Below are 19,467 nucleotides of genomic sequence, written 5' to 3' on the forward strand. Positions count from 1 at the left end.
TATCTCTTCATCTTTTGCCTATTTTTCTGGTTTTTTTCTTCCTTTTAAAAAATAAATTGAAGGAATTCTTTATATATTCTAGATAAAAGCAGTTTGTAAGTTATGTGTTGCAAATTTATGTAAATGAGTTTGAGTTTTATATGTTGTCTAGCAGCCTGGTGATTCTTGTTTATTCTGTTAATTTTATTTATCTGTACATTCTTTTGGATTTTCTGTGTGTGCAATCATCTTGTGAAAATGACAGTTTAATCTCTCCCTTTTTAATACCTTTTTATACCTTTTATTTCTTTTTCTTATTGCCCTGGCAAATATCTCCAGTGTAATGCTGAATAGAAATGGTGATGATAGGCATCCTTATCTTGTTCCCAGTCTCACATTTCACTCTTAAATATTTATTCTAGTTTTTTTCCCTGCTATTTATCAGATTATGGAAATTCTACATACTATTTTGGTAAGGCTTTTGTTTTCCTTTCTAAAAAAATCATGAATGGATGTTTTCTTTCTTTTGTTTTCTTTTGTTAGTCTGAATTACGTTGAATTTTGAATGTTAAACTAACTTCCCTTTCCTGGTATAAACCAAACTTTGTGGAGATGTATTATTGTTTTTATACATTAGTAGAACAGTTTGCTACTATTTTATTTCTTATGTTTGCATCTGTATTTATCAGTGAGATTGGCCTGAAAATTTCCTTTCTCTAAATATCCTTCTTACATTTTACTAATCAAGGTTTGTTGGCTTCATTAAAAGGGGTTGGGGAGTATACCCTATTTTTGTATTCTCTGGAAAAATTTGTGGGAGATTATAGTTTCTTCCTTATGTGTTTTATAGAATTTGCTGGTAAATCCATCTGGGCTTGAAACTGTCTTTGTAGGAAGGTTTTAAATCACATATTTAATTTTTTAAAGAGTTACAGGACTATTCAGATATTACAGCTCTTCTGTGAGTTTGATAAGTTATATTTTAAGGAGTTTTCCTATCTCATGTAAATTTTCAAATTTATTGCCAAAAAGTTACTCTTAATATTCTTCAATGAAGTTTTAAAAATGTCTACAGGATCTGTACTGACATCCCACTTTATTCCTGATATTGGTTATTTGTGCCTTCTCCCTTTTTTCATGATCAGTCTCATTTGATGTTTGTTTGTGTTTTTTTTTTGGTACGCGGGCCTCTCACTGTTGTGGCCTCTCCCGTTGCGGAGCACAGGCTCCGGACGTGCAGGCTCAGTGGCCATGGCTCACGGGCCCAGCCGCTCTGCGGTATGTGGGATCTTCCTGGACCGGGGCATGAACCCGTGTCCCCTGCATTGGCAGGCGGACTCTCAACCACTGCGCCACCAGGGAAGCCCTGTTGTTTTTAATAGTGTGTACAAAGAACCAATTATGGACTTTGTCTCTTTTTATATATTTATATTCTGTTTCCTTAACTTCTTTATTTCCTTCAACTTTGTGTTCAGTTTTCTGTTCTTTAAATTTGGGGGGATGGATGCTTAACTTAATGATTTTCAACTGTTTTTCTTTTCTGACATATTCATTTAACTCTATAAATTTCTCTCAAGCATAGCTTTTGTTCTACTCCACTAGTTTTGAGAAATAGGATTTTCATTATACTTTGTTTAAATTTTTAAAGTTTCATTGTGTTTTCTTTCTTGCCTCTGTGGGTTATTTAGAAGTGCATTTCTTAATTTCCAAATATGTGTTGATTTGTAAAGGTATATTCTTCCTGTTGATTTCAAGCTTAATTACATTGTGATTAGAGAACATACCTGTATGATTTCAATGTTTGGAAATTTGTTGACACTTGGTTTATGGACCAGGGTAGAGTCAGTTTACTAAATATCTCTATGTACCTGAAAATATTTTGTATCTGTTGGGTATTGAGTTCTATATGTATTTATTATGGTAAGTTTGTGAATTCTGTTGTTTAATTCTAATATATCCTCACTGGTTTTTGTTTTTGAATCCTGCTCATTTTATCAGTTCCTGAAAGAGCTGTTTTGAAAATCTTTCATATTGATTGTGAATGTTCATCCATGTAGTACTGCCAATTTTTGCTTTATATATTTGGGGCCATGTTAGTAGATGGATAGAAATTTAGAACTATGACATCTTCAGGCGATTTGAACTTTTTTCATTCATTATGCAGTGTCCTTTTACGTCTCCAGCAGTGTTTTTGCCTTGAAGTCTTCTTTGTTGTTATTAAAGTGTCATCTGTTTGCTTTTGGTTAGTGTTTGCATTTTTTTCCTTAGCTGTGTTTTTGTGGTGTAGATATGTTTCTCTCTTGTTTTTAAAGCCACTTTCAAAATCTATATTGTTTAACTGGAGCATTTAGCCCTTTACATACAGTATATTTGCAGATATATTTGGGTTCAAATTCGTTGTGTCAGAGGTTGTCAAACTTTTTGTGTAAAGCCTTTGTGTGTGGTCTGGTCTCTGTTGCAACTATTCAGCTCTGTTCTTTTAGTACAAAAGCAGCTGTAACCAACACGTAAATAAATGAGCATGGATGTATTCTAATCTTTATTTATGAAGACAAACAATTGGCTAGATTTGCTGATGGTGCTGCAGTTTGCTAACCCCTTTAGTATTTTTTTTCTATTTATCCTACTTTTTTTTTTTTTTTTTTTTTTTTTTTTTTTTTGCGGTACGCGGGCCTCCCACTGTTGTGGCCTCTCCCGTTGCGGAGCACAGGCTCCGGACGCGCAGGCTCAGCGGCCATGGCTCACGGGCCCGGCCGCTCCGCGGCATGTGGGATCTTCCCGGACCGGGGCACGAACCGGTGTCTCCTGCATTGGCAGGCGGACTCCCAACCACTGCGCCACCAGGGAAGCCCTATCCTACTTGTTTTATATTTTGTCCTCCTCTTTGTTGCCTTTTGGCCTTAAAAAGTTTTCTTTTATTCTATTAATTTTTTTTCTTCTATCACCTTAGAAGTAATAGCCTCATTCTTTTAGTAGTTATCCTCGAGATTATAACATATTTCCTTGATGTATTAATTTCTAATAATAATTGGCACTTTTATCATCTTCCTGAAAATGCAGGAACCTGAGAACACTACCACCCCCTGACTTACATGCTTTATATGCCATTTGTGTGTGTGTGTGTAACTTTTTACTCTGGAAATTAAAAGTTTTCTATTTTTAAAACACTTTTTATTGTGGAAATATACACTTATATGCCATTTTTGTTGTGTGTTTCTTTAGCTTTTTATTTGAAAAATTTCAAACTTAGCCAACAAAATAGAGAAAGTATTACAAACCACTAAGTAATGAACTATAATATAGTTTCAACAGCTTTTAGTATTTTGACAGTCTTGTTTGAAACAGTTCCCTGACATCAAATTATTGCATCCATAGATACTTATGTATGTGTTTTTTTTTTTTTTTTTTTTAATGTGCAGCTTGATCCTATGGACAGGTCTGTAGGCCATAGATTTTTTTTTTCTTTTTCTTTTTTGGCTGTGTTGGGTCTTCGTTGCTGCACGTGGGCTTTCTCTAGTTGCGGCAAGTGGGGGCTACTCTTCATTGCAGTGCGTGGGCTTCTCTTGTTGCGGAGCATGGGCTCTAGGTGCATGGGCTTCAGTAGTTCCAGTGCGTGGGCTCAGTAGTTGTGGCTCGGCTCTAGACCACAGGCTCAGTAGTTGTGGCGCATGGGTTTCGTTGCTCCACGGCATGTGGGATCCTCCCGGACCAGGGATCGAACCCGTGTCCCCTGCATTGGCAGGTGGATTCTTAACCACTGCGCCACTAGGGAAGTCCCTATGTATGTATTTCTAACAGCTAGTGACTTAGAAGACAATAATATTACCCATCTAACAAAATTAATGGTAATTAAAAAATATTTTTAATATCTAACCTAGTTGATCTTTTTTTAAAATTAATTTTTTTTGGCTGCATTGGATGCTCATTGCTCTGCGTGGGCTCTCTCTAGTTGTGGTGAGTGGGGTCTACTCTTTGTTGCGGTGTGCAGGCTTCTCATTGCAGTGGCTTCTCTTGTTGCAGAGCACGTGCTCTAGGTACACGGGCTTCAGTGGCACGCAGGCTCAGTAGTTGTGGCTTGTGGGCTCTAGAGCGCAGGCTCAGTAGTTGTGGCGCAAGGGCTTAGTTGCTCCGCGGCATGTTGAATCTTCCTGGAGCAGGGATCAAACCCATGTCCCCTGCACTGGCAGGTGGATTCTTAACCACTGTGCCACCAGGCAAGTCCCTATATAGTCATTTTTTAGATTTATTAAAATTATTTACTTTTTCTCTGATATTTTGTCCTGGATCATTTTTCTTCTCTTTAAAAAACATCTTTTAATATTCCTTAATGTGGATTTTCTGGTGATGAATTCTCAATTTTTGTTAGTCTGATCATATCTTTAATTTATCTTTATTTTAAAAACTTTTTATTATGGACACTTTCAAACATATATAAAACCTACTCAGAAGTTAGGAACTTAATATAATGAACTTCCATGCTGCAATCACTGAGCTTCAACATTGTCAAATCATGGCCAGGCTTGTTCCTTCGATTCCATACCACTACTCTTTTTCTTTTAATCATTTTTTTAAAAATTTATTTATTTTATTTATTTTTGGCTGTGTTGGGTCTTCGTTGCCGCGCACGGGCTTTCTCTAGTTATGGCAAGCGCGGGCTACTCTTCGTTGCGGTGTGCGGGCTTCTCATTGCAGTGGCTTCTCTTGTTGTGGAGCACGCGGTGTGCAGGCTTCAGCAGTTGGCGGTGTGTAGGCTCAGAAGTTGTGGCTTGCAGGCTGTGGAGCGCAGGCTTGGTAATTGTGGCACACGGGCTTAGTTTCTCCGCGGCATGCGGGATCTTCCCGGACCAGGGCTCGAACCCGTGTCCCCTGCATTGGCAGGCGGATTCTTAACCACTGCGCCACCAGGGAAGTCCCATACCACTACTCTTGAATAGTTATAAAGTGAATCTCAGATTCAGAAACATTGCATTTCATCCATTAGCATTTCATTTGTGTCTGTGAAAGATTAGGGCTGTTTAAAAAACATAGCTACAGCATGTTACCTTATCTAAAAATTTAGTATTAATTCCTAATATCACCAGATATCCAGTCAGTGCTCACTTTTTCTCAATTGCCATATACACACAACGATACACATAATTGATTTCCTCTAATCAAGATCCCAGCAAGAGTTATACACTATGTTTGATTGATGTGATTTTTGAGTCTCTTAATCTGTAGTTCTCCTCACTCCTTCCTTACTTTTTTTTTGTTTAAGAAACCAAATTATTTGTTCTATAGAGGGTCCCAAATCCTGGAACATGCTAATTGCATATTCATAGTTTTATTTAACATTTTCCTTTACTCCTATATTTCTTATAAATTGTTATTTGAATGTAGCAACTAGATCAAATTCAGTTCAATATTTTGACAAGAATACTTCATCGGCGGTGGTGTGTACTTCCATCAGAGGCGTATAGTATCTGGTTATATCTCTTTTGTGATGTTAGTAGCCATTGATGCTCATCACCTAGATCTGTTATTTTATTAGGGGTTTACTTTCATTTATATTTTTGCTGGGTATGGAATTCTAGTTGGTAGGTTTTTTTTAAAGTCGTTTTTTTGGAGCAATCTTAGGTTTACAACAAAATTGAGAGGAAGGTACAGAGATTTTCCATATGTCCCCTGCCCCCAGACACGCATAGCCTCCCCCATTATCAACATTACTCACCAGAAAGGTACCTTTTTTTTTTTTTTTTAACCGAGGATGAACCTGCATTGATACATCCTAATCACCCAAAATCCATCGTTTACCTTGGGCTTCACTCTTGGTGTTATACATTCTATGGGTTGGTCAAATGTATGATGACATATATCCATCATTATAATATTTTGCAGAGTATTTTCACAGCCCTAGAATCGTCTGTGCTCTGTTTTTATGTCTCCATAGTTTTGCCTTTTCCAGAATGTCATATGTAGTTGATCCTTAAATAGCACAGGGGTTAGGGGTGCCAACCCTCTGTGCAGTCGAATATCTGTATATAACTTTACAGTGGGCACTTCATATCTGCAGTTCTGTATCTGTGGATTCAACCAACTGTGGACCATTTAGTACTATAGTATGTATTTGTTGAAAAAAAATCTGTGTATAAGTGGACCTGCACAGTTCAAACCCATGTTGTTCAAAGGTCAGCCTTAGTTGGAGTCATACAGTATGTAATAGCATTTTCAGGTTGGTTTCTTTCACTTAGTAATATGCTGAATAATATTCTGTTGTCTGGATATGAATTATTTATCCATCATCTATCCATTCATCTACTGAAGGACATCTTGGTTGCTTTTGAGTTTTGGCAGTTATGAATAAAGCTGCTATAAACATACTTGTGCGTGTTTTTGTGTGAACATAGGTTTTCAACTCCTCTGAGTATATAGGAAAGAACACAATTCCTAGATTGTAGGGTATGAATAAGTTTAGTTTTGTAAGAAACTGCGAAACAGTCTTCCAAAGTGGCTGTATCACTTTGCATTCTCACCAGCAATGAATGAGAATTTCTGTTGCTCCACATCCTTGCTGGTATTTGGTGTTGTCAGTGTTCCACACTTTGACCATTCTAATAGGTATGTAGTGGTATCTTGTTTTAATTTACATTTCCCTGATGACATATGATGTGGAGCATCTTTTCATATGCTTATCTGTCATCTGTATATCGTCTTTGGTGAGGTGTCAAAGTTTTTGGCCCATTTTTTGTTTGTTTGTTTGCGGTACGTGGGCCTCTCACTGTTGTGGCCTCTCCCGTTGTGGAGCACAGGCTCCGGACGCGCAGGCTCAGTGGCCGTGGCTCACGGGCCCAGCCGCTCTGTGACACGTGGGATCTTCCTGGACTGGGGCATGAACCCTTGTCCCCTGCATCGGCAGGCGGACTCTCAATCGCTGCGCCACCAGGGAAGCCCTGGCCCATTTTTTTTTTTTTTTTAAAGATGATGTTGGGGGTAGGAGTTTATTAATTTATTTTATTTATTTTTGCTGTGTTGGGTCTTCGTTTCTGTGCGAGGGCTTTCCCTAGTTGTGGCAAGCAGGGGCCACTCTTCATCGCAGTGCGCGGGCCTCTCACTATCGCGGCCTCTCTTGTTGCGGAGCACAGGCTCCAGACGCGCAGGCTCAGTAGTTGTGGCTCACGGGCCTAGTTGCTCCGTGGCATGTGGGATCCTCCCAGACCAGGGCTCGAACCTGTGTCCCCTGCATTAGTAGGCAGATTCTCAACCATTGCGCCACCAGGGAAGCCCCCTGGCCCATTTTTTAATCAGGTTTGTTTTCTTATTGTTGAGTTTTAAGAGTTCTGTGTGTATTTGGGATAACATTTCTATTTCTCTTTTGTCTTTTGCAAATAATTTCTCCCAGTCTGTGGCTTGTCCTCTTATTTTCTTGACATCATCTTTCACAGAGCAGTTTTTAATTTTAATGAAGTCCAGCTTATCAATGAGTTCTTTCATAGGTCATGTCTATAGTGTTCTATCTAAAAAGACATTGCCATACCCAAGGTCATCTAAGTTTTCTCCTATGTTATTTTATAGGAGTTTTATAGTTTTGCATTTTACTAGATTAAAAAAAAATTCTTTGAAGACCATTGCATTATCTACTGTTGAGACGTTAGCTATCAGGCTAATTATTGTTCCTTTGAAGGTAACGTCTGATGGTGGGAAAGGTTTAGCTGCTTTTAAGCTTTTCCTTTTGTCTTTGACTCTCAGCAGTTTTCTTATGATGTGACTAGATGTACATACCTCTTTATTTATCCTCTTAGGGTTTGTTGGGCTACTTGAACCTGTGGTTTGATATCTGTGGTCAGTTTTGGAAAATCCTCTGTCATTTTCTCTGCAAATATATATTTCTTCTGACCCATTCTTACTTTCTTTACACATGTTAGGCCTTTTTGCTCTGTCCTTTGTCTTTTATTTCTCTTCTCTGTTTTCCATTCTTTTGTTTCACTGAGCTTTTTCTCTTTTTTTAATTAATTTTTATTGGAGTATAGTTGATTTACCATGTTATGTTAGTTTATGTTTCACTGAGCTTTAATCCAGAATCCAGATCTTCTCACCTCTCTCTAGTTTACGTCTCACTACCGTGTATTGACTCTATAGTTAAACTGCATCCATTGAGACACTAATTTTGGTTATTGTATTTTTCAGATATAGAATTTATATTTTTTTCAAATTTGCTGTGCTCTCCCCCACTTTTGAAAAATGATTTTTAGCTCTCTAGTGAAATTCTTGATTTAATCGACTGGCTCCTTGATCATAATGCATAAACTCATAAAGTCTAAACTTTATAATCTTAGCGTGTGGAACATTGTTAAATTTGCTTCTGCTGGTGTTTCATCTTGTCTTGTTTCCTTATGTACTTGGTGGTTGTATGAATGTATATATAAGACAACCATGCAGGATCCAATATCAGTTTGAAAAGATAATGTTTGCAGTCCCCTTGAGAGCTTGCCTACTTACGGTTCATTCTTAACTCCTTATATCCTTACTCTTTGAGTCTCAGTTTAAAGGGTATGGGATTTTCCATGCTTCCCACCTTTGGCAGGTCTGAAGCTAGTTTTGTCTCCCTTACCTTGTGAAGCTTTGCTCCGCTTCTCAGGATCAGCTGCTGCTTGTAGATGCCCCAGGGGACAAGCTGCCCTACCTCTCTGTCTCTCTTCTCTGGATAGCCTTCTCTTGGGTCTTGGCCTGCTGATTCTTAACTGCCTCTTTAGTTCTCTGATGCCTTTTAGGCACACCCACCACCTCTCCAGCTTTTTCTCATTTTCTCATTGGAAGGTTTTTGGATCAATTTACTAGTACTGGAAATGAACCATTTTTTCCTTGCTGTTAAACTTATTCATTGAGATACTATTTCTGTATTAACTTTCTAAAAAGTATCAAAGTACTACCCTTGTAATATAGTGTATTAAAAAGACACCCAGAAGTTTAAAGGAGCAGTCAGTGAGAGGCAGTTACTGTTAATAGTTGCTTTTTGTTTAAGAGCTACCTTTTGTGGGGTTGGGGAAGAGTCTGGAGATAAGCTTAGTTTGGATATTCTGAGCTTGAGATGATTAAGATGTCTAGCTAGAGTTATGCTTGAGGCATTTAGATATTAAACAGATGATTTGCTTCAAGAGCAGGGTGGAGATCTGGATTTGTTGATCTCAGAATGTTAGTTGAAGCTATCAAAGTAACTGGAAGGCAGTGGCGGTTGTAGACTGTTTCTTTGTTAAGGGTAGCACAGATTGAGAAGGGACAGGGTAATTATGGGTGAGGTAAGATAGAACTTAATTTTTGTAGTGTTATGAAGGCCAAGACAACGTCATAGTTTTCATTTGTAAGTTATGTGCCTATAGGAAAATTTTTTTCTATTCTATATTTAATGGTTTAATTTTTTTAGCCTAAAATTCTGTATGCTGTATAGCAGTTATATAAAGCACAGTATCCTAGTGTGAAATACTTGTTAATGTTTTAGATCTAATCACAGACTAGATTAAGTACTGAAGTTCAGGATCTCAGACTTGCTAATAATTCATACTTAGTTTTGTGCAAATGGCTGTCCTCAATCTCTTGTTCCATTCAATGTGCATAATAATGAATTCACAATGTTAAAGAATAATAAAACTATATTAAGTACACCAAGGAAATATTAAACACAAATGACTTTCACACTGAATCAGTTTGTATATAGAGAGAATGCAAGAAACAGTACTTTTGTACTTCCTGTTCCGATAACCATTGATACTAAAGGTAAGAAGAGGAGTGACTTCACTAAAGTGTTTTTGGTGGTATATCAATACATTATTTTAGCTCTATACCAGACTAGTTCTTTAAGTAGATGTGCACAAAAGCCATTTAAAGATAAGCCAGAAATTCATGACCACATACCTACTTATTTTTAACATATACTTTGAGTTATCTTTTTGTTTCTACAGTTGTGACTGTATTTTAATAATTTTGCTATGTGTTTGGTCATTAAACAAGAGCTATTATAATATGGAAATTTGATTTAACAGAGCTACAATAGAAGAGGCGTACTCCAGGTCAATGACAAAACTAGCAAAATCTGCAAGCAATTATTCACAACTTGGGTGAGTTAATTTCTTTGAAGAACTCTTTCAATGTTGATTTAGGCAAAGTTTATGAGAATAGTAGGTTCCCATTAAGGATAAAATGGTTCATAAATATAATAATATGTAATGTGTTTATTCAAAATGCATCTATATGTGAATATATTCTCAACTTGATAGAAAGTATAATTGAATTTGCTGAATCAGTTAGCACAAAGTAAATGAAACTTACTTTTTTCCCTTTATTAAACTACACAATACAACTTCATTCTTCCTTCTTTTTTCCATATCTCTCCTCACTTTTCTGGCAGCCTCCTGTTTCTAACTCCTCCATGTAGACGTGCCTCTTCTAAAACGTAATTTCTTCTTTATTGACCACAGTAGAAGGGCCAGAAAGTAACAGAAGCTAGCTTTAACCAATTGACCATGGTTTGTTGGTTTTTTTTTTAATAAATAATTTATTTTTCTTTCATATACTCATTCTTTTAGGTTTCCAGTATGATTGATATTTTAGAAATATTTATTTATTATTTTTAAAAACTTTTTATTGGAGTAGAGTTGCTTTACAATGTTGTATTAGTTTCAGGTGTACAGCAAAGTGAGTCAGTTATACATATACAAATATCCACTCTTTTTTTAGATTCTTTTCCCAAGTAGACCATTACAGAGTATTGAGTAGAGTGCCCTGTGCTATACAATAGGTTCTTATTAGTTATCTATTTTAGATATACTAGTATGTATACGTCAACCCCAATCTCCCAGTTCTCCCCCTCTCACCCCATCCCTTGGTAACCATAAGTTTGTTTTCTACATCTGTGACTCTACTTCTGTTTTTGTTTTTTTTAAGATTCTTTTCCCACGTAGGCCATTACAAAGTAGTGAGTAGAGTTCCCTGTGCTATTCAGCAGGCTATTGTTAGTTATCTGTTTTATATATAGTAGAGTGTATATGTCAGTCCCAGTCTCCCAATTTATCCCTCCCCCCCATCCCTTGGGAACCGTAAGTTTGTTTTCTACATCCGTGACTCCATTTCTGATTTGTAAATAAGTTCATTTGTACACCCCCACCTTTTTTTCAGATTCCACATACAAGCAATATCATATGATATTTGTCTTTCTGTGTCTGACTTACTTCACTCAGTATGAGGCCATGGTTTTAATATAGGAAATTCTTATTTTTAGTTACCAGGTGGGAGGTAGAAAAAAACATGTGTTTTCTAATAAAGTTACTGAAAACATTTCTGTCTTTGGAATATGTGTCTTTGATGAATAATAGGTGATATTTTATTTTTTGTGTTAGTGTTGTTACTTAAGATTATAAATATTAATGTTTTTGTTTACTGATGCATATTTAGGCAAGAATTGAATTTTATCTTTCTGTATTTAGTTGCATTTAGACATATTTTGGATTGGTCAATTTCCTTTCTTAGTGCTCATTGTACATCAACTTGTATTACCTGGCCAGAAAAAAGTTGTGTATGTCAAACTTTAAAAAATGGAATGATACTTGAAATTCCTTAAAGAAACCTGTATTTAAAGAAATCTTATGTTGAACCTCCTTTCAGTGTAAATAATCCTTGGGTAAAGTAAAGGGACACTCTCATCTTACCTGTTTTGTAAAGTCTAGACTATCATGTATCAGGTTTACCTGAAGTGATGTACATGTATTTTGGTGCTGTAGTGAGTGGATACTTTTCAGGTGTCCTTTTTTCTCTCAAAATTTTCCATCTAACTACTTGCCACATTTAATGCTGATTAGATTTAAAAGTGTGAGGTAAGATCTAATCAGAACAGTCCTATTTAAGTATTTTAATTATTCTCTTTGAACTTTTTGTTATTGCTTAAAATGATTGTTGTCAGTTAGCTTTCCTACTGGGTAGGAAATGCAGTAACTGGCACAGAGTACATATTAGGGTAAGTAATTTCTGTCTCTACCATCTTGCGTTAATGATCATTGTTGCTATTTGTTTTTGTTTTATCATAGAGCAAAGCAAGTGCTGTTGAAAATCTCTGAGGAAGTACCTGAGGAAAGCATAGGATAAAATTATTCTTACATCATTCCCTACTGACCAGATTAGTTTAAACTACCCTTTGGCATCCTAAGTATTATTCAAAATATTATAATGTAGTAACTCCTGGAAGTACTTGAACCTGTTGAAAATATTAAATTCTCAGTGTTGAGAAGAAGTGGTAGGAAAGTATGTCATACATTCTATACCAAGTGTAGTAGAAAGGGGACTCTCTTAGTGTTTGTTGAAGTACACGGGTAAAATCTGAAACAAAGTTTCAGATAACAGTTTTAAAGTCATTCTTCAATAAATTTTAATGATGAAGGCACTTAAAAATCATGTACAAATTTGACTTTTGCATGTTTAAATTCAGAGGAGCTTTTATCTTCTTAATTTTATTTATTTGGGTTTTTTGGCCACACTGCAGGCATGCGGGATCTTAGTTCCCCGACCAGGGATCGAACCTGTGACCCTGCATTGGAAGCACGGAGTCCTAACCACTGGACTGCCAGGGAATTCACAGGAGCTTTTATTTTTGATGAAGCATTTTAAATGGAGCACTGAAGAGTCTAAAATTTAGATTTGATAATAAGTTAGTTTTAAACAGTAGACAGTGATTAGAAGGGCTTCTGATACAAATCTAAATAACCAAATCAACTCAGAAAATGACACGTTATAATTAAGGGAGGGTCATGGCCAGACCTGTGATATGAATTAACTCATTTCTCTGTATCTGAGGTATAAAAATATTTTAAGTAATTAACCAAGGATTTAAAAAAAAATCAAGGTCAGGCTGTCAGTCGTTTCATTTGTGATTTAATTTAATTTCATCTTTTGACTAATTAAAATTACTGAATATAACATTATTTCCATTGGTTCTATTCTGGAGCCTTAAACTTTTTCTTCCTGTTAGTAAATTATTCCCATGTTTTCTTTGCTTTAGAACATTTGCACCAGTGTGGGATGTGTTCAAAACATCTACAGAGAAATTAGCAAATTGTCACTTGGATCTTGTTAGAAAATTACAAGAATTAATAAAAGAAGTTCAGAAGTATGGAGAAGAACAAGTAAAATCGCATAAAAAGGTATCCGTTTTGTTAAAGGATTGATTGGTCAGATATTGAATGCTTCGTAGTTCTGCATTTTGATGAATCATTTCATACCAAACAGACTAAAGAAGAAGTTGCAGGAACTCTGGAAGCTGTTCAAACCATTCAGAGCATAACTCAGGCCCTCCAGAAATCCAAGGAAAATTACAATGCCAAATGTGTAGAACAGGAACGTTTGAAAAAGGAAGGAGCTACACAAAGAGAAATAGAAAAGGTAATTGTGATAAAAATAATACCTCTGTGGTTTCAAGCATTTTCAAATACAAGACTGCATTTAATCTTTAAACACTCAAGAATGATCTCATATTAAAGATGAAGTCACTGTGCCTTTGAGTGTTAGTGATTTACCTAAGTGAAACAGAAGTAGGTTTACAAAATATGTTGTATCTGGTAGATAGATTAGCAAATACATAAAAAGGAATGATTTCTTTATATTGGTGACACATTTGCAGGATTTTTTTTTTTTTTTTTTGCGGTACGCGGGCCTTTCGCTGTTGTGGCCTCTCCCGTTGCGGAGCACAGGCTCCAGACGCGCAGGCTCAGCGGCCATGGCTCACGGGCCCAGCCGCTCCGCGGCATGTGGGATCTTCCCAGACCGGGGCACGAACCCGTGTCCCCTGCATAGGCAGGCAGACTCTCAACCACTGTGCCACCAGGGAAGCCCTGCAGGATATTTTTATAAGATAATTGATGAGATGCTGCTTGGTGTAAGATTTAATAATGAGGTAAAAATTTTTTTGAAGCAAGACTTTGGTAGATTTAGCAAGGCAATAGTTACTTGAGATAAACTTTAAATATATGTTGTGGGTGATTTATTGCTGACTTTGAGCCTGTGTATGTAGTATTGCGGTAAACCACAACCTTTTCCCCCACTCTCATTTTGATTGAAAGTAGATATTTTTCCCCTTTCAAAACAGTTTAACTATCCACTTGTTTGATGTGGTATATATCATTTAGGAATCAGCCATAGGGAGTGATAATTTTGAAAGCTTTGTAGAATATTTGAAATAGCCATTAAAAAATAACAAAACTGTAATTATGTTGCAATTATAATAATTATAAAAGTGTATATACATGGGCAAAAACCAGAAGAGCATCTGGAAAAATCAAAACAGTTGATGGAATTTGGGGTAATATGTTTCCTTTAGTGTTTTGTGCAATAAATAAAAATTGGGAGGGGGTAGAAAATGAGGCACAGTTAAGTTCATGATTTTAAAACGCTCTTCATTCCAGGCATAGCAGTTAAGAATAAAATATATGAAAAGGGAAAATAAAGCAAAATAACATGCTCCAAAAAGAAGAATATTATCTTCATAATGAACCAGAAATGGAACAGAAACTCAAAAGGGCACGTAGAGATTGATTATGCAGGGCTGTTGGACCCAAAGTCCTAAGTTAGGCAGTGGAATTTAGCTCTTGTGTGGTAAAGGGGACTAAATATTCCCCACTTGAGATGAAGCCCAAGGAACCCCACTCACTTGGTGAAACTATAAGTAGTGAAAAAAGACTGTTGAGCTGCTGAAGGGCTAAAGCATTATTGGAAGTTGGGGTTTAAGGATGCAGTTCTGACTGGCAGTCAGGCCAGGGAACCAGTTCATGACTGTTTCGTTCATATCCCCTATATTCTTCCAGGGAATTAATTAAAAGCTACCTTTATAAGACTGATACTAAATTGGGGCCTTGGAGGGCTGGCAGGAGATAACCTGAAACTGCTAAATGGGGATGGGTGAGCATAAATGATAGAATATAACACAATTCTAGGAGGTGATGTTTACCTTGTATTCTGTAGAGTTTTCCAGCATCACTGATGGAGGGAGAGAGAGAAGAGAGAGGGGAAAAAACAAGAAACCTCCCACCTGAAATGAGCAAAAGCACATCTTAAGGAATCTAATATAGCTAATATAGCTTTCCCTGCTGTACAACAGTAGAGTGTTCCTGTGAAACCTTTCATAAGCCAAAATGGTGTAAGCAGAGAAGCAAGTACCTTAGAACACATCTTGCTAATGCATGCACAAAATAAATTGAGATAAAGCACAGATGCTTACAGACACAGTTCAAAGCTTTGGAGACCGATGCTGAGTGTAGATCCTGGGAAGGAGCTTGGTGGTGCCGCTTTCACTGCTTCTCAAGGTGTGCGCTGCCTCTGTAACGGCTCCTGCAAAGCAAACGCTGAATGCTGTTTTTCTTTTCACCTGTTTTTGTAAAAGTGAAAATCCTCTTTGAATGTTTTTCAGTTCATGAAAACAGGAACTAATATAATTCTTTTGTAAAAGCAAAGTAAACAAACTTGTAAGACAAACTTTTGAAAAGCAGGGGATACCTCTGCTAAGACAGGTGGCAATAAATTTAACAATTAGAATAAGAATTCACTCCAAATAAAATTTAGATTTATAAAATAGATGATCAGAAACGTTCGTGTATGTTGAGGATGTTCAGATATGCAAATGAATATAAATTTATATTAAAGAAATTAAGAGAGATAATGAAATAAGATCTAGTAGATGGGAAAACAGCTAACCAGAAAATTTGGCAATGAAATATATGGTTATTGAAATTTTAAAAAAAGCAACAGAGAAGACAAACTTTAGAGCTAATATAGTGAAAGATTGAATTTGGGCACTCACCCATAACATAGTACAGAGAATAAAGGTTACCGACATTCATCTGATGTGGATTTCAGAAGAAAAAAAAAATGGAGAGGATGGTAGACAGATAATATTTGAAGAGTTAACAGATCAGAATATTTCAGAATTAAAAAAACTCAGGCGTTCTTAGATCAAAAGTACATTCTTGGTATTAAGCAGGTTAAATAAAGATAAATTCAGAACGAGCCACCAGAGAAAAAGAGAATATTAAAAGCTACCGGGTATATCTTTTTCCTCACATCTCTGAAATCAGAATGCATCGTCAAATGATAGTATCATATAATCACTGTTGGCATGGTGGCATTTGTGGTGTAGTTTCACTGCCTCTGTGAACTTGGTTGTTATATACCTGGTGGCATGATTGGACAACTGCAACACGTTGATGTTTCAATTAACAGACCACTTTAAGAGCATTGAGGAAGGATTAGTTCTGATTGTTGTCTGAAAACCTTTTGTTGAGACCTGGTAAGATCAAGAAAATGTGAGCACCAATGTTTGGAAGAAAACCTGGAGATGATAGTGGAACACTTTTAAGAAATGCTCTGTCAGTAATGCTTTTGGTGACATTGAAGATAATACTAAGTGGGGAAAAAAGCAGACCTCAGCAGTCCCTGAATTGGAAGTAACTGAGAAGGGCCAGAATCTGACTGTGAAAAAAGATTCAGGAGCATCTCGAAAGTTCATTTTGCAAGCATGAACATTAAGCATAACTACTGAGAGAACAGAAGTATAGTCTAAATCTTCTCAATCAGCAAAAAGAAAAGAAGAGGAAGGGGTGCTTTTTTCTAATTGTTCTGCTCAGAGGTGATACCTTTGCTTGTGATACTAGATGTGTTAATGTGTCTCTGATTTATATATATTCAAATCCAAGCCTAAGTAAATTTATTTTGGCCTGTAATAAATAAGCTCTTTATTAACATGAATGTAGATTTTTTTTAAACATAGATCTTTGAACTGTTTTTCCTTTGGTGAGCTTGAAAACATAAACACTTATTGGCTATTATGACATAGTACGCTTCTCATCTTCATTCACAAACCCTTATTTTTATAAAGCACCATTTAGAAGTTACTCATATTTGTGGACTGTGACAGAGTACTTATTTTATATGTATATATTTGATTCATAGGAGTTTACTATAAAAATTATAGACACTTAAACAGAAATATTTCTGGTAGTACATCAGTAAACTTATTTATAATGCTAAGGAAATGAATAAAATGTAGGATTTATTTTGTTATCAGTAGGTAATCTATTAAGGCCAATCTTTTGTTTATGAGAAGAAATGTAGCTATTGCTTTTAAAGCATAAGTTGCTATGCTCCAACATCCCTTTTAATAATCACTTTACAAAAGTGGTCAAGTTTGTTACTACTGGGGCATTTAGTTTCTATGAGTCTACCCTAAGAATTTATAGTTTTACTAAGCAAAGATACTATTTAGAAAGTCATTTTGACTTATCTGAGTGTTGCTGTATAGTCATTTCCTATGAGAGATGTTTCTTGCTTTCAAAATATATATATATTCCCAATACGATTACATTCTTTTTTTTTTTTTTGCGGTACATGGGCCTCTCACTATTGTGGCCTCTCCCGTTGCGGAGCACAGGCTCCGGACACACAGACTCAGCGGCCATGGCTCACGGGCCCAGCCGCTCCGCGGCATGTGGGATCTTCCCAGACCGGGGCACGAACCCGTGTCCCCTGCATCGGCAGGCGGACTCTCAACCACTGCGCCACCAGGGAAGCCCACGATTACATTCTTTTTAAAAATAAATTTATTTATTTATTATTTTTGGCTGCGTTGGGTCTTTGTTGCTGTGCACGGGCTTTCTCTGTTTGCAGCGAGCGGGGTCTACTCTTCATTGCGCTGCGCAGGCTTCTCATTGCAGTGGCTTCTCTTATTGCGGAGCACGGGCTCTAGGCTCGTGGGCTTAAGTAGTTGCAGCACACAGGCTCGGTAGTTGTGGCTCGTGGACTCTAGAGTGCAGGCTCAGTAGTTGTGGCGCACGGGCTTAGTTGCTCCGCGGCATGTGGGATCTTCCTGGACCAGGGCTCGAACCCGTGTCTCCTGCATTGGCAGGCAGATTCTTAACCACTGCACCACCAGGGAAGTCCAGAATATGATTACATTCTAAAGTGGCCTCTATATTCTTTTATAGGATACCCTTAGTTTTCTTTAAATTTTTTTGTCATTACTTAAAATACCTTGTTAATCAATAAACTCTTTAAAAAAATTTATTCATTATTAAGTACTACTTTTGCCAGTTTTCTAAGATGCTTCTTTAAGTTGGTATGTAATTTCCTTATTCTGACATATGTTTACCTTTGAAGAGTGAAAGCTGATGTAAAAAGTATATTAGAACTTATAAAGGGTATCTTCTTTCTTTTTTTGTAAGTGAGAAACCATTATGTTGTCTACAATGCAACGTATGTGTCTACTAGGAAATATCATTATAGCAAAATATTATTTGAACTTTTCCTGTTTATTAATATAATAAAAATTAAGAGTTTACTTTAAATATAGGCTATAGACTCAGTTCTTCCCTTTTTAAATGGTTCATTCACATATTTTCTGATTGTTGGATTATGAATTTGTATGCCATAGTAAATAAATGTTTTAGTTTCTACCATGTGCCTGTCATCATGCTAGATGTTATGAAGGTTCTTAAAGGCTGAGTACATATTATCCCCTCTGTCTTCAAGAAGCTTCCTTCTTTTTGAGGAGCTAAGACTTATTGAATAGTACAGAACAAGAGGCTACTAGAGAAAGGTTTTAATGGTAAGTTTAGAAAGGGAGGTGTCTTATTTTGTGTAGAACCTGTAATGGAATAAATTACTTTAAAAAAAGTATGGACACAATCATTATAGTTATATTTTGAGGGACTTTTCCATTGTTTATGAATTTCCTTTCAAATTTCAAATGCTTCTAGGAGTGATCACAGCTCATGTGTTTATCAATAGCCGACACGTAAATTATAAGGCAATAACTTAATAGGCAGCAGAGGAAAAGAGCAGTGTTAGGATGAAGAAGAAGCAAAGAAGGAGGGGCTCCCAGTGGGAATATATCATTTTGCTAGACTATGTCATTAAAAATCACTCCATGGACTGTGGGTTGCTTGTTACTCTTGTATAGACTGAAAATTTAGGTAGCTGGAAGAAATTCTCTTCTTCCAAGTCTCTTGGCATAACAAAATCCAAAAGGAAACGCAGATAACCATGGCATTAAAATTGTTTTTAAAATAAATTCTAGCAAACTTGGTTACCTGGACTTCCCGTGAAGGTAGTTTGTAAACTCTAAATATCCATCTCATCTAATTGTTAAATGTTTGAAAGGGCAAGGATGTTAGAGGAAGTGTATTAACGGTAGTATAAAATAATGTCACACGGCTAGACAGTGGGAAGAGAGTTTAAAAAAAGGTCCATAGGAGCAAACTAGAAAATCATTGTAGGTTCTAGACACTTACTCTAGGGGCAGAGCTTAGAACAATTCTTAGATATAATAACAGCTAAGTGTAACAGCAAAATATAATGATGTATGTTCCTGTTGATGTTTAATAGCAGATACTATTTATTTTGTAGTCCCTGTCCCAAGCATTTACATAAATTACATTTCATCTGTGCCAAAGCTCTAAAAAAATTTTGTGGTATTTCCGTTTTGGG

The 19,467-nt window shown here is 36.5% G+C and overlaps 1 protein-coding gene across 9 annotated transcripts in view; it reads left to right on the forward strand.

Moving 5' to 3' along the window:
* The window catches only part of FCHO2 (FCH and mu domain containing endocytic adaptor 2), a 116,172-nt gene that overhangs the window by 19,264 nt on the left and 77,441 nt on the right, over nucleotides 1–19,467 (forward strand). For all 9 annotated transcript variants that reach the window (XR_016392679.1, XM_089908989.1, XM_089908988.1 and 6 more), the window contains exons 3-5: nucleotides 9,993–10,067; nucleotides 12,998–13,139; nucleotides 13,225–13,377. Coding sequence is in view for 8 of the 9 variants with exons in the window: in XM_089908989.1 (XP_089765115.1) it covers nucleotides 9,993–10,067; nucleotides 12,998–13,139; nucleotides 13,225–13,377 (370 nt within the window). In the remaining variant the exon portion in view is untranslated. The remainder of the gene's footprint in view (nucleotides 1–9,992; nucleotides 10,068–12,997; nucleotides 13,140–13,224; nucleotides 13,378–19,467) is intronic.

The sequence above is a fragment of the Delphinapterus leucas genome, chromosome 3 (genome assembly GCF_059928025.1).
Source record: "Delphinapterus leucas isolate spDelLeu-1000000601 "Yukka" chromosome 3, BTC_Dleu_Yukka2, whole genome shotgun sequence".
Classification (NCBI taxonomy): domain Eukaryota; kingdom Metazoa; phylum Chordata; class Mammalia; order Artiodactyla; family Monodontidae; genus Delphinapterus; species Delphinapterus leucas.